Raw genomic sequence first — 15,620 nt, 5'->3', positions numbered from 1 at the left:
AGAAATAGTTGTCGGGTTTCTTGTTTTTCTGTTGAGTTTTGTCTCACTTTCTACTTCATCCACTGTGGGAAACTGGAACGCTAGGGTCATAGAAAGTGTGAGACACCTGGCACTTTAAAACTCAAACTGTTTTGAACAGGGCTACTCCCTCTAGATACCACGGATGACCAAAGACTTCAGGTTTTTTTTTTTTTTACTAAGCGCCCGTGAGAGCTTGGTGCTTTTCCTCCATTTTTTTTTTTTTTTTCTGATTTTGTTCCAGAGGTAGACTTGAAGCTTGCCTTATAGGCAGCTCTTTGCTATGGAGTCTGCCGGCGTCATGGGTCCTCTCTGGAGTAACCTAACACAGGCTTGTATCCAGATGCACAGTGTCGCCGTTTTGAAACGCGCACTGGAGATAACCGTTGCAGTCGGTATATTTGAGAAAGATCAGGAAACCAAGGAAAGCCCCACTGTCACCCCCTTGTAAACTCTAGTTCCCCACTACCAGTTACTACGGTCTCATCTGGCAGGCTGGTGAATCTGTGAAAGTTCTCCACTGTAAGGAACTGTCATTGTGGCCAGGTTGTCAATTACGATCTGTCAACCCTTGGTAGACATTGAGTTCCCAGAGAGCTGTCCATTAGATTGGCTACCTCCCCTTTGCCATTCCCTTAGAGCATGGCTTGACATATTTTTCTAAAATCTAGGAGCCAGGATGAAATTGTAGAAGCCAGACCATCGCCTCCCCCAAAAAAATTACAGGAGTGAGTGAAGAGCACAGCTCTGTGTGTTATGCAACTGTTATACACACTATACTACTCAACAAAATGGTCACAGTTGAATGGATATAGTAAAATGGAGGCCCTCTCACTGCTTTGCACAGCTCCCCTGCTCCACCCTCCAGTAATAACTGAACATATTTCACATAAAACAATAGTGCCAGAAAGTACAACAAAACCCCCTTCCCCTCATGGTCACTATACCTCTGAAGCCGCTCCGCAATCCCTGGCCACACATAGACCTTACTACCGGAGAGCTCTATGCAGCCGGAGATGGTAGACAGCCGGGATGCGTACAGCAGGATCAGCGTGGACTAGGACTAACAGCAGGGAGAGGAGTCGTTAGTGCAGGCCGGGACGGACACAGGCAGAGCAGTCACCGCAGGCGACACTCAGCACATGCACTCCTGTGCATGATATGAACACCGCAATACTATAGGCACGAATCTCCGCCAGCGCTGATGAGTTTCTGCTTCCTCCTGCAAAATCTGGTAGCCAGGCAGCAAAATCTGGTAGCCATGGCAACCTGGCCCCCAGGTTTTGTTGAGCCCTGTCTTAGAGGGGGATCCCTTTTGCTCTCCTTCTCTGGTGCAGTGTGCCCTCAATCCATCTTGCCAACATTTTCCGGTCTCAGACATTGCATGAAGGAGCTCAGTATGGCAGCATCTCCAGTACAGCTGTCCTCACTGTGAATGCTGGAATGGGCTGTCAACTTCCCTCCCCGTGTATCAGGGTATTATTTGTAGGTTGGGGTGTTGGGTTTCTCCATATAGTTTCTAGTCACTGTTTCTGCTTTTTTTATTTTGGCTCTGTGATAGGAAGTTTTTTGTCATGGGACAGTCCAGAGTGTAGCAGTGCCAGTTTTACATGTTCTAGTTGTAAAGAAAGCTTTCCTCAGGCGTGGTTTGATCAGGGAGCTGTCTGTGTGGTCTGTGACGCGTGGAGCCAAGGTGAAAGCTTGTCCGTGTCCAGGAGGGTTCTAGTCTCTCTCTAACCCAGCCAAGTAACAGATCCTTCAGGGGGGTACCCCTTTGACTTTCGTTTTGGACCAGGATTCCTTCTGTCGTCCTGCTGCTTTCTGAGCCTCCATGGGCCTGTTCAGGGTTTGGTAAATGTTTCCTCTGTTCTAGAGAGGCTGCTGGATTTGTTCACAAACCTTAGGACCTATAGGAGATTTTGTGGAATCCTTAAGTACTGAGCGAATTCAGATTTTGAGGCTTCATCTCAAGCTGAAGATGACCACCTTGACCACTCCGATCAGGATCTGTCTTCTGCCGTAGAGGAGGTTGCTGGAGATATACAGAGCGTTAAGGCCCTTAATATTTTATGAACCAAATATTGCTTATCTCTGACTCTGATAACCCAGAGGTTCATGAGGTTTCTCTTTAACAGAAAATGTTAACAGATTGTAACATTTTCTTCCACTCCTATTAGCTGCTGCATGGTCCTGTCCATATAGTAAATCCCAGATTTCCTGGAGACTGCATTCTCTTTACCCATTTCCAGTGGTGGATGGAATAACATGGGAACCGTCTAAAAAGCGTACTGTTCTGGTTCTAGGCTCTACGTCCCTAAAAGACTGTTCTGACTGAACTCCACTTTAAAGCTGGGTACACTCTGAGCGCTGTGTACCCAGCAGTTATGTCGGGACGACAGGTCGCCATATTGGATCCTGGGTACACATCAGAGCATGGTAATGAATGATACCTTGTTCAATCCTTAATTACCTGCAACGGGGCCACATGCGGTATCGTCCGGTTGGATGGGCAGCACGGCTGACCAGACCGTCGCATGCAGCCATGGGAGCACGCATATTTGGCTGTACATACTAAGCGATGTGGCCCATATGTCGTTCCGATTCGCTCGGAAACTTACCTATTGTGCTGACAGGCTGTGTACCCAGCTTAAAGTGTATTCATATTACTGCCAGGGCTGCTCTCTGGCCCATTTCAGTTTCTCGCTGTGTGAAGAAGGCAGTGGAGAAATAAGTGATAGCCTCATAGATCTGGATTGATCTCAGTGGATCATATCTTTAAGGTAGACATGCTGATTTCACTTGCTCTAGAGTTTCTGCTTCAGCTGTAGCGTTTCACATGGATCTTTAGTTATGCTTCTGGCAAGTGGAGTCTAAGATCTCTGAATGCCCTACCAAATTTCAAAATGGAAGCTCTGCTTTCAGTTATTTCATGCATGGAGTTGCTGTTGTACATGGATATCAAGGATAGATATCTTCACGTCCCTGTTTTTGTTCATGATCGGGGATGATCATCAGTTTAAGGCCTTGCCCTTCAGCCTTTCTGCTCTCCCGCTAGCCTTTACAAATGTTCGGATGGTCATAGTCTGGTATCTGGAATCCTTTAGTGACTAGTTCCATACCTGGATGACCTTATCAAGGGTGCTTAAGAATTCTCACAGGATTTGGTTAGCTTATGTCCTGGTGTGTGGCAAAATGTATTCCCATGTCTACCTTTTCACCAACCATGTCTTTAATTTCTACAGAAGGGTCTAGACGCAAGCTTGTGTCTGTGATCCTTGAAGGTGCAGGTTTCGGTACGGTCGTTTTTTTCAGTATCGACTTGCTTTGATTCTGGAGGTACAAACTTTCTGCCACATCTTGCCCCTGGGATTTTTGCCCATTCCTCAAGGCAAAACTGCTCCGGCTCCTTCATGTTGGATGGTTTCTGCTTGTGACCAGCAATCTTCAAGTCTGACCACAGATTCTCAATTGGATTGAGAGCTGGGCTTTGACTAGGCCATTCCAACACACTTAGATGTTTCCCCTTAAACCACTAGAGTGTTGCTTTAGCAGTATGCTTCTGGTCATTGTCCTGCTGGAAGGTGAGCCTCACACGCAGACTGAAACAGGTTTTGCTTAGGAATATCCCTGTATTTCGCACCATCCATCTTTCCCTTGACCTACTCAAATCTGTTTTCCAGACCCTGCTGCTGAAAAACATCCCCACAGCATAATGCTGCTACCACCACGTTTCACTGTGGGGATGGTGTTCTTGGGGTGATGGGATGTGTTGGCCATGTGTTGGGTTTGGACCAGACATAGCGTTTTCCTTGGTGGCTGAAAAGTTACATTTTAGTCTCATCTGACCAGAGCACCTTCCTCCATACATTTGGGGAGTCGCCCACATGCCTTTTGGCAAACTCAAATCGTGCCTTCTTATTTTTATCACTAAGTGATGGCTTTTTTCTGGCCACTCTTCCATAAAGCCCACCAACAACTTTGTCCCTGACTTGTTTGGAGAGCGCCTTGGTCTTCATGGTGTGATGCCTCTTGCTCTTAGTGGTGTTGCAGCCTCTGGGGCCTTTAAAAAAAGGTGTGTTTATACTGACAGATCATGTGACACTTAGATTTCACACAGAACTAAAAAATCACATGTACATAGGTATTCACAGCCTTTTCTCAATTCTTTGATGCACCTTTGGCAGCAATTACAGCCTCAAGTCTTTTTGAATATGATGCCACAAGCTTGGCACACCTATCTCTGGGCAGTTTCGCCCATTCCTCTTTGCGGCACCTCTCAAGCTCCATCAGGTTGGATGGGAAGTGTCGGTGCACAACCATTTTCTGATTCAAGTCTGAGCTCTGGTTGGGCCACTCAAGGACATTGAGTTGTCCTGAAGCCACTCCTTTTGATACCTTGGTTGTGTCCTTAGGGTCGTTGTCCTGCTGAAAGATGAACCGTCGTCTGTCTGAGGTCAAGAGTGCTCTGGAGCAGGTTTTCATCCAGTATATCTCTGTACGTTGCTGCATTCTTCTTTCCCTGACTAGTCTCCCAGTTCCTGCCGCTGAAAAACATCCCCACAGCATGATGCTGCCACCACCATGCTTCACTGTAGGGATGGTATTGGACTGGTGATGAGCGGTGCCTGGTTTCCTCCAAACATAACGCCTGGCATTCACACCAAACAGTTCAATCTTTTTCTCTCATGGTCTGAGCGTCCTTCAGGTGCATTTTAGCAAACTCCAAGTGGGCTGCCATGTGCTTTTTACTAAGGAGTGGCTTCCGTCTGGCCACTCTCCCATACAGAACTGATTAGTGGATTGCTGCAAAGATGGTTGTCCTTGCTGTAGCTCTGACAGTGACCATCGGATTCTTGGTTATCTCCCTGACTAGGGCCCTTCTACCCGATCACTCAGTTTAGACGGCCGGCCAACTCTAGGAAGAGTCCTGATGGTTCCGAACTTCTTCAATTTACGGATGATGGAGGCCACTGTGCTCATTGGGACCTTCAAAGCAGCAGATATTTTTCTGTACTCTTCCCCAGATTTGTGCCTCGAGACAATCCTGTCTTGGAGGTCTACAGACAATTCCTTGGACTTCATGCTTGGTTCGTGCTCTGACATGCACTGTAAAGTGTGGTACCTTTATATAGACAGGTGTATCCTGTCCAATCAACTGAATTTACCACAGGTAGACTCCAATTAAGCTATAGGAACATCTCAAGGATGATCAATTGAAACAGGATGTGCATCTGAGCTTAATTTTGAGCTTCGTGGCAAAGGCCGTGAATACTTATGTACATGTGATTTCTTAAGCTGTATACACACAACCATTTTGTTATGAACGATTTTCTATCAGGTTATCTCAGATTTTCTTAGTGTAATGAACGATTGTTTGAACTACAAACTATTTTTGTAACTTCCCTTAATTAAAATCGTTCGGTTGGTCAGTCAGAATGAACTACAAATGGGAATGCGAATTAACGATAATAGTTCGACATAACTCAGAAACCGAACGAGTTTTTTCAACGATTGAACTATAACGACACCGTTAAAGTTAAATCGTTCAAAAAATCGTTACGTGTGTATGCACCTGTGTGGTTTTTTTTTGTTTGTTTGTTTGTTTTTTTTTTGTTTGTTTTTTTTTGTGTTAAATTTGCAAAAATCTCAACTTTTTACATGTTGTCATTATGGGGTATAACAAAATGTGGAAAAAGTGAAGCGTTGTGAATACTTTCCGGATGCACTGTAGACCATCAGTTGGGACTGAACCAGCTTATATTAATTTGAACTGACAGGATTGCTTTCTAATTACTGATAGATTTCAGCTGCTGTCTTGGCTTTTCCATGCCTTTTTGCACCTCCCTTTCTTCATGTGTTCAATACTTTTCCTGTGTCATTTCACATTATTGCACATAACTTAGTTTATGGACATCTATGGTTTGATTTCTTTGCATGTGTGGATTGCATGGGTTGTTGCTGACAATTTTATTAGAATGGCCGAACTACAAAAATGTATGTATAAAATTTTTTATTTTTTTTTTTCTCTTCGAAGAAAGTTAACAAATGTGAGTTCTTACCATAACTCTCATTAGATGAATTATATACACACACTCTTCAAAAAAATACGGTTAGAAATAATTCAATTAGAAATGTTCTTGTTTTATTTCAAAAGAGGAACTTTACCAAACACATCTTCAAATCGTGCAATGCTGCTGTATAAATTTCCTTGTTTAATTTTGTAGGCCGAAAAGAACAGAGCTGCTGCAATGGCCAATAATTTACAGAAAGGCACTGCTGGACCAATGCGGCTATATGTTGGTTCCTTGCATTTTAACATAACAGAGGACATGCTGCGTGGAATATTTGAACCTTTTGGCAGAGTAAGTACATCCTAAAACTTTTTTTTTTTTATTGATAAAAAATATTACTGTTTTCTTACATGTCCTGACTTTGCTTCTTGTAGATTGATAGCATTCAACTTATGATGGACAGTGAGACAGGGCGCTCCAAGGGATACGGCTTTATTACTGTAAGTGTCACTGTTTTCTAATGGGAAGTGTGACAGAAGTGCATAGTGTTAGCGAAATATTTTACTTTTCTTTACTGTTTTTTGTAGTTTTCAGATTCTGAATGTGCCAAAAAAGCCCTTGAGCAATTGAATGGTTTTGAATTGGCCGGACGTCCTATGAAAGTCGGCCACGTAACAGAACGTACAGATGCTTCCAATGCCAGTTCATTTTTGGACAGTGATGAGCTTGAGAGAACTGGAATAGACCTTGGAACTACTGGCAGACTTCAGTTGATGGCAAGACTAGCTGAGGGTATACACTAAACATATGCCTAATTTGCTGTAAACTTTTGAATCTATAAGAGACTTCTTTGAATAGTATCTAATAGTCTGGCTAAACCTGATTTCTTAGATTTCTTTGTTTTTTTTTATTGCAGGTACAGGATTGCAGATTCCACCTGCTGCCCAGCAAGCATTGCAGATGAGTGGTTCTTTGGCATTTGGCGCTGTAGCAGGTTAGAATTATTTAATTTTTCTTTAAAATAAAAACTGGATGATTTATACAAACTTATGTATGAAAAATGTGGTGATTTCCATAGCAATCATCCAGATGAAGTTTAGAGACCTGAAACAGTGGATAAAAATATACTTCCTTGTCTTTAGTTACTTATAACTTAAGGTGCATACACACGTAACAATTTTTACAACGATTTAACTATAACGACGTCGTTATCGTTGGAAAAAATCGTTCAGTTTCTGAGTTATAACGAACGATTATCGTTCATGCGCGTTCCCGTTTGTAGTTCATTCTGACTGACCAACTGAACGATTTTCATTAAGGGAAGTTACAGAAATTGTGTTTAGTTCAAAAAATCGTTCATTACTTTAGAAAATCTGACAGAAAATCGTTGGTAACAAAATCGTTACGTGTGTATGCACCTTGATTCATAAATGTACCCAGTTGTAGCATACTGTTATGTTCTGTAATCTTGTGACAAAACTGTTCATTGTCTTATTTTTCATATTTATTGTCAACAGATCTCCAATCAAGAATTTCACAACAGAGTGAAGGTTTGCACACTTTTCTTTTTTAAAGCATTATGCTTCTAGACAAGTAGTGTTTAATTTTACTAGCAAGTGCATTTTATGTAGCTTCTGTTAGTAATTGTAGAATGATTTGTAATGTATAATAATTGAATTTGCTAGCTAAGCAATGCAGAGCTTATGGATAAGAAACTTACACAGCTTTAATTGAAATATAAACTTATTACCTATGATGATGATGCTGTGATATAGATGGTCCAACTGGAATATGGCACTACAACAGTGTTGTGCTCTGACTCCCTCATTCTATATCCACATCCTAGAGACTAGTTCCTTTCTTCACATTAATGCTCAATAGTTTAGAGGTTTTTGGCATACTTTGTTGGTTTTGCTCAGAAACTGGGTAGCCTCATGTTCAGAGTTCCTGCTTTCCCTCCTATTGGAGAACAACAAATAGGAAAAGGGCTTGGTCAGCAAACTGTAGCCTCTGCGGCGACTTGGGAAAGTTCAGGATCCACCCGTGACAAATGAGAAGCCTAAGAGCTACAGCGATGTTCTGTAGTTTCTGGGAATGATAATGGACACATTATGTCAGCGGGTGTTCCTCCCTCAGGAAAAGGCAACATCCATTTAGGAGATGGTGAGGACGGTCCTTCGACATCGTCAGTTATTGGTGCCTGTCTGCATTCGACTTCTGGGGAAGATGGTTGTGGCATTCGAGGCCATTCCTTACGGACATTTTCACTCTAGAAGGTTTCAGATAAACCTCTCACAATGGGCAGGGTCCCATCTTTTCCTTTATCAACGTGTAAGGTTAAGTCCCAGAACTTGGATATCCCTTCTTTGGTGGTTGAAGTCTGCACACCAAAAGGAGGGAAAGAGATTATGGGATTGGACTTTTCTCACCACAGAAGCGAGTCTTGAGAGACTGGGGGGCAGTGATTCGGGAGCACCACTTCCAAGTGGATATTACAGGAAGCGAGTCTGCCGATAAACATATTTGTGCGGTGCCGAGCAGTTAGTCCAGTCGGATAACGCTACGACAGTGGCGTACATAAACAGACAAGGCTGCGCCAGAAGTCGGGCAACTATGAAGGAAGTAAGCCGAATTGTCATCTGGGCGGAAAAGCTTGCGGTGGCAGTTTCAGCAATCTTCTCATTCCGGGTGTCGAAAATTGGGAGGCAGTCTACCTCAGCCGGCAGGATGTGCATCCAGGAGAATGAGCGCTACATCCTTAGGTTTTTCAATAGCTTGTCCAACGGTGGGGTCTTCCGCAGGTCGACCTCATGGCTTCCAGACAAAATCATCAACTGCCTCTCTACTGCTCTCAGATGAGAGACCTGGAGGCAATGGCAGTGGACGCACTGTCAACGTCATGGCAGTTCCAATTTGTCTGTTCCCACCGTTTCCTCTTCTCCCTCGGATTCTACAACTCATCAAAAGGGAGAGGGACAAGGTTTTAGAAGTGGTTCAGGATTGGCCTCACAGAGCTTGGTATTCCAACCTTCAACTTCTGCTGATCGGTCTGTGGCTCCTACCTCTGAGAGAAGATCTCCTACTACTGGGTCCTTTAATCTATCCAAACTTAAAGCGGCTACGTTTTAAGTCGTGGCTGTTGAAAGGGCCATCTTAAGACGTAGAGGGATCCTATGCTTCCAGTTTAGAAGGAGGTTACTTCGAAACATTTCCACAGTATTTGGAAGGCTTATGTTTCACAGTGTGAACGGCGGGGGTCACCTCATACAGAATTCAAACTAGCCAGATTTCTGCTTTTTCTGCAAGCAGGTTTCTCGGCCGGACTGCATCTGGGTTCTCTAAAAGTTCAAATCTCAGCTCTATTGGTTTTCTTCCAGAAGAAGCTGCTGGCCTTGATACCGGAGGTGCAGAGTTTTCTGCAAGGTGTTATATGGTTACAACCACCATTTGTTACTCCTACGGCTTCATGGGATTTGGATCTCGTCCTTTCCCTCTTAGTTTTCTCTGTTTTGAACCTTTTGGAGTCTGGAGTTAAAATTCCTTTTGTGGAAGGTAACACGTCTTATGGCGTTGGCCCCAGCCTGGAGGGTGTCGGAACTGGGAGCTCTATCCTGTCATCCTCCATACTTGATATTTCATGCGGATAGAGCACAACTCCGTACAAGAATGGATTTCCTTCCAAAGGTGGTTTCGGCTTTTCACGTCAACAAACCTATTGTGGTACCAGTTCTTCCACGGGATTCACCTTCTTCAAGATCCTTGGATGTTCGAGCTCTTCGGATCTATGTGGAGAGGACTGCAGCCATACATAAAAAAGACTCTATTTGTTTTGTATGAAACTGCTTATTCTGGTTGGCCTCCTCCTTCGATTACAGAGCATTCCACTCACTCAGTGGGTTCCTCGTGGGCGGCTACTCGCGGGGTTTCCATGGATTTACTTTGCCGGGCGGCCACTCGGTCTGGCCGGCATACCTTTATCCGTTTTTATAGATTTGACACATTTGCGGCCTCTGAATACAAAAGGAAGAAAAGAAGGGCTAGTCGCGGCCTCTGCAGCTCAGTATGGCCGGTCTGTTTTGCAGGGTTCTCCGCTCTCTCCCGCCTGTGATGGGAGCTCTGGGACGTCCCCACGGTCTTGAAGCCTCTAATGTCCCCTAGTGGATGAAGGAGAAAACAGGATTTTGGTACTTACCGATAAATCCCTTTCTCTGATTCCATAGGGAACACTGGATGCTCACCCTGCGCTGTTAGTTCCTGCCATGGTTGTGGTCATGTTATGTTATGACTGTTAGAGGACTGTTTGTCTCTTCTTGTGTTAATGTTATTTTAAACTTCTAATTGTTCTGTGTACTTGTTTTGCCTCCTCCTCTTCCGTTTGTTTTTTTTCCCAGCTCTCTGGTACAGTTTCCAAAGACTGGGCTTGTAGGGGGTATAGAGGGGGACGAGATAGTCAACTACTAAAATTAAAAGTGGCAGCTCCCACTTAGTACACATCCATACCCACTGTCTTGAAGCCTCCAGTGTAATATGGAATCTGAGAGAGGGATTTTTCGGTAAGTACCAAAATCCTGTTTTCAGGTTTATAGGTTGAAGATGTAATCTAAATGGCATGGAGTGGTCTCTATGGACTTTTGTTTGTTCTGATCTGGAAAAGTCACTACTTCTTGGTAGAAGCGGTCCGGCTTGTCACTACTTCTTGAATCAACTGGAGTGTCTTTAATACCTTTCCTGAGTGATTTCTTGATCAAGATGGGGATCCTCTGAACTCCTGTTACAGGATTTCTTCAGTTTTGAAGAGCTTAAAAAATTTAAACATACAATGAAATCATGATGGTAGCATATATCAGCTATCAGAAGTCACCAAGAGCTGTGACATGAGGGAAACTAACAGAATAATGTGCCTCTTATTATAGTTGGACCTTCTATGTCCCATTATCAGTGCCACACGAATATATTCAGTAAAAAGGATTTAACGTAATCACAAAAATCCTTGATTTCTTTGGATGCCATATCACTGAAACTGACCTTCACTGGTATCTTGACAAGTAGTGTGGCAAAATGCTTAAAGGTCTACAGTCATGATTTTAGATGTAATTGTAGTATGTATTTTTTTTTTTTTTCTTTTGAGTGGTGGTAATGATTGTACTTTTTTTTTTATTTCCATAGCGCTCGCTGCAGCTGCTGCTTCTGCTGCTGCCATCTCTTTGACCTCGTCCACTTTGCCAATTCCACCAGCAACTCAGCCACTTGCTACACAATGCTTCCAGTTGTCAAATATGTTTAACCCTCAAACGTAAGTACTTTCTAGTCTGTGGAGTTAAAAATTTCTTACTTGGATGATCTTTTTCTGATCGCTCTTTACAACAGTAAAAAACTTTAAAACTAAGACAATGTAATGGAGATCTTTTATATATTGTATTTCACGAAGGAGGGGCCGTCTTTCAAAGGCTTCTTAATATAGTCATTATGTTTATCCGGCAGCTATTTTTTTTTAATGCACCCAACTGAGCAATTCAATTGTTGCTCCGTTTGGACCCGATAACTGTCAGTGCTGGCATTTCTGCTTGCACCTTCAGGAGGGTGCGAGCAAAAATGTGTGATTAAACCCGTGATTTAGGGTGCCCAAACAGTATTTAGGTGCCCTAATCATGACTGTAGACTGGTTTAGCAGTTTTACATGACTAAACCTGGTCTAATAGGGCGTGAAGACTGTTATAATTAATAGGCTCCCAGAACAATTGAATTGCAACACTGAGCGCACCGTTAATTATCACACCTAAAAAAAACAAACCTCTGAATTGCCCCCACTCTTTGTCATGATTACTCTTCTGAATGGGAGTTGTCTCTTCTTAAATGTGGTCAGGGCTCTGTAGACCTACATATAATATTTGTAAATGTGAGATTAAATTCTATTTGGCCCCAGTTGAGCAGATGTGCAGTTTTCAGTCCATAGGTTTACAAAATTATTCTTTGATTCCATTGGGGAACACCACATTACTCCATTTTCGCTTTTTAATGAACGTGAACCTTGATTGTAAGCCTAAAAAGGATGAATTTCCATAGTTTTTTTGGGGCGTCTTAACTAATGGGCGTCTATCGGAGCAATTCAATTGTTTTTTTTTTTTTTTTCCAGGGAAGATGAGCCAGGCTGGGACACAGAGATTAAAGATGATGTGATTGAAGAATGCAACAAACATGGAGGAGTTGTTCACATTTATGTAGACAAAAGTTCACCACAGGTCAGTGTTTGCAATAATCATGTAATAACAATAATGTAACAGTTTAACTTTTTATATAGTTTTGGATATAGTATTTTTTTTATAAGGTATGTCAACTTTACTGCAAATCTAATGGTGAGATTCAACAGAGTACCTTATTTAAACAGTTACCTACAAAAGTAGAAATGTGTGGCACAGGACAGCACTTAAGTTTTCAGTAAAACTTTCCAGGTAAACCTGTTTTAATATAGAAGGTCTTTTGTCAAGCTCTTGTTATCTGAACAGACATGACTGCTATTTCTAAAGTGGTAATCGTATTCTCAATAGATGGGTCTTTGTTCAGAATGGCTGCAGTCTGAGTTGTATGCGGCTTTAAGGATAGGGAAGTATGTTTGATAGAATATATTTGGCGTAGAACATTTTTGACCAAAAATCAGCCTGTATGGTCCTGTGACTGACTGCTCTAAAATACAGACCAAAAACTGAGATTTTAGTCCACCAGTATCTACTCAAGACTGCTAACTCAAGATCTAGTGAATACACTTATACCATGTGGTATGTTTAAGTGAACTATCTTAAAACTAAAACACTGGAGGAATTTTTCCTGTGATTTTGTTTTATTGTATAACCAAATATATATTGACTAATCCATATCTCTCTCCACAGGGTAATGTTTATGTCAAATGTCCAACCATAGCATCTGCAATAGCAGCAGTGAATGCACTGCATGGGAGATGGTTTGCTGGTTAGTATTTTATTTTTTATCCGTGTTTTTACAGTTAGCTTGCAGAATATGTTGGTACTCAATTGCTATCTTCTCCCCCACAGGCAAGATGATAACAGCCGCTTATGTTCCACTTCCTACTTACCACAGCCTCTTTCCAGATTCCATGACCTCTACCCAGCCTCTGTTTCCTGTTCGTCGATGAGCCTGACTCGGATTATTTTGTACATAGGTTTTGTTTTCCTTTATGAGAGAAAGTTGTCGGTGTCTTTTATTTAGATCCAGATGAAAAGGAATGGGTGTACTGTAATTTTGTGTAAATTTCTAATACCTTAAAATAAAGGATGAATGCAATATATTGGTTAACAGCATTCAACCCATTAATTTGCTGTGCTGCCTTACTGTTCCATTAGAAATAGCCAGGACAGCAGAAAACAAAAGTGAAAAAATTACACAGTGACATCTTGAACAGTGACATACCTAAAATGTTAACATTTGTAGGAAAAAAAAGAAACAAAATGTTCAAATGACATGACCCTCTGTTACAGAAAAGTTTAGTGATCAATTTGTTTTCACCATGGTTTAGGAATTTAAGGAAGGCAGGGAAATGCAAAATTGTAGTTTTTAACCTCGGAAAATATCTACATTTATGTATCTGTGAATTTCTGTTGTACATAGTGTCATGGTGTTTCGGACATACCAAACAAAATCTCAATTGTGTTTCCAGGCACAAACTTTTATCTTAAAACACAAGTCATTGAGAGAAAGCTGCCAGGAAATGCAGTGACATTTTGACTGGTTGCATTTAATCTTTTGCTCTTTAAGCTCTGTGAGCTCTGAAATTATATATATATATTTTTTTTTTTTGTTTAGTGTTTCACAAAACAGCTTGATATTTCTATCCAACAACTTTCATATTTCAATTATCTTTGTAAGAAGCTCTCAAAATAAAAGTCTTTGAAAAAATTGATGGTTTTTAAGATTATCTAGATAACCTGTTGAAATGTCTTCTGAGACTTTGTAGCAGTTGGATACTTAATATTTGTGTGTGTGCGCCAAGTCTCCAAAAGAAAATTGAGGTTTTGTTCTTCAGGGTCCATAGGACTTCACAGGAAGACATTGGGGTGTAGGTGGGATTTGGAGGACCGGACACCAACAGCAAAGCTTTTTCAATCCCAGGATGCTCCAGTCCTTCCCCTCTATACACCGCCCACAGCCTGAGGGCACTTCAGTTTCGTTGGTGTCTGGCAGAAGCTGGACCACCATTATAACAGGGGGCTGCATTAAGCAGCCCAAGCTTTTATTCTATGATTTAATTTATTTCTATTTTCTTCTTCTGGGTTCATAGGCTACACAGGGAGACCTTGGAGTGTAGGTTGGATCTGGATTCCGGGCACCACGCAGCTAAAGTTTTTGCTCCTCCGGTTGCACTGGTCCATCCATCCTATACCCCGAGCCAGAGGCACCTCAGTTTCAGTTGGTGCCCGGCCGGAGTCAGGTCACTGTTAACGCAGAGGGGCTACTTAGCAGCTCCTAAAGCTATTTTATTAACTATCTTCAGAGCACGCAGCAACAGACTCCATTGGACGTCTGTGCTGCCGTTCCGACGCGACGACAGTACTGATCTTGATCTCTGCGGAACCCTGGGGTCTGTGCTAGCCGGGCCCCACAGACTGCGGCCAGACATACGGGGACAGGTAACTTATTAGCAGTCATTGCCTCTGGTCTCGGGACAGATCGGAGTCGCTGAGGTGGACTCAGGCCCCGCATACCCTGCGCTTCCACTAGACCACCAGGGACAGTATCAGCGCGGGAAGCCAGCGTCCCATTGGTTAATATTCAGCCAGGGGAGTTGGCCTTCCCTGTTGTAGCGGCTCCTCAGCTCAGCGCGCAATTCCACTGCGGTCTGACTTTGCTGAGCTGCTCCCTCCCATGGCCACGCCTCACTGAGGTCTCTGGCGGCCATTTTCTTGTAATGGTGCATCACAGTTCTCCTGGGACAACGTTTGGTCCAGTCCCCATGCGTACCTCTCCTTTGGGTCAGTGTACCCAGCACTATAGCCTCCCAGACACTGAATCTGGGCAGTTGATTGTAATGCCACTTTGCAGTATACTTTCTGCATTGTATGCGACTTATGTTAGCGCTGCCTGTCTGTGTCTGTTTCCTAACTGTCAGCATTACATCTATACCTTTCCTCTAATTGTACCCTAATACAGGTGTAGTTAAGGTGGTTCTTTTAAGTCCAATATATAAAAGATAATATTTGTGAGGTCTGACACATACTGTTGTGCTGCACTGTGCCATATTTAGGCAAAGAGCACCTGCAGCTTACAAAAGTATCAGACAGGACCAGTGTGTCGTATACTTAGGCAATGGGCTCCTGCAGCTTATCCAAGCATCAGTCAGGACCAGTGTTCTTTCTCGACCTATTACCTTAACATGCAGCTGTAATCGGGGGTTTTCCTGTGCCTCACATTTATAGAGGTATTTGAGGTTTTGTCACATACATTCGTTGCACTGTGCCATATTTGGGCTGTGTGCTCCAGCAGCTTACCCAGGCATAAGACAGGACCAGTATATTGCTTCCTGCTAGTATGCTCACATCCATGGTGGCCCCATTATACCCAGTGCCATATTGTGTTCCATTT

At 42.8% G+C, this 15,620-nt stretch overlaps 1 protein-coding gene across 1 annotated transcript in view; it reads left to right on the top strand.

The window, feature by feature from the left end:
* The window catches only part of RBM39 (RNA binding motif protein 39), a 39,034-nt gene extending 25,095 nt beyond the window's left edge, over nt 1-13,939 (top strand). The window contains exons 10-18 of the mRNA XM_088480686.1: nt 6,243-6,380; nt 6,464-6,529; nt 6,617-6,821; nt 6,946-7,023; nt 7,547-7,579; nt 11,196-11,322; nt 12,163-12,268; nt 12,914-12,992; nt 13,076-13,939. Coding sequence (XP_088336812.1) covers nt 6,243-6,380; nt 6,464-6,529; nt 6,617-6,821; nt 6,946-7,023; nt 7,547-7,579; nt 11,196-11,322; nt 12,163-12,268; nt 12,914-12,992; nt 13,076-13,176 — 933 coding nt within the window. The 3' untranslated portion in view covers nt 13,177-13,939. The remainder of the gene's footprint in view (nt 1-6,242; nt 6,381-6,463; nt 6,530-6,616; nt 6,822-6,945; nt 7,024-7,546; nt 7,580-11,195; nt 11,323-12,162; nt 12,269-12,913; nt 12,993-13,075) is intronic.
* The last annotated feature ends 1,681 nt before the right edge of the window (nt 13,940-15,620 follow it).

Source organism: Taudactylus pleione, unplaced genomic scaffold, assembly GCF_031769625.1.
Source record: "Taudactylus pleione unplaced genomic scaffold, aTauple2 ptg000256l, whole genome shotgun sequence".
NCBI classification, from domain to species: Eukaryota; Metazoa; Chordata; class Amphibia; order Anura; family Myobatrachidae; genus Taudactylus; species Taudactylus pleione.
This window is presented reverse-complemented; position numbering and strand designations above follow the sequence as displayed.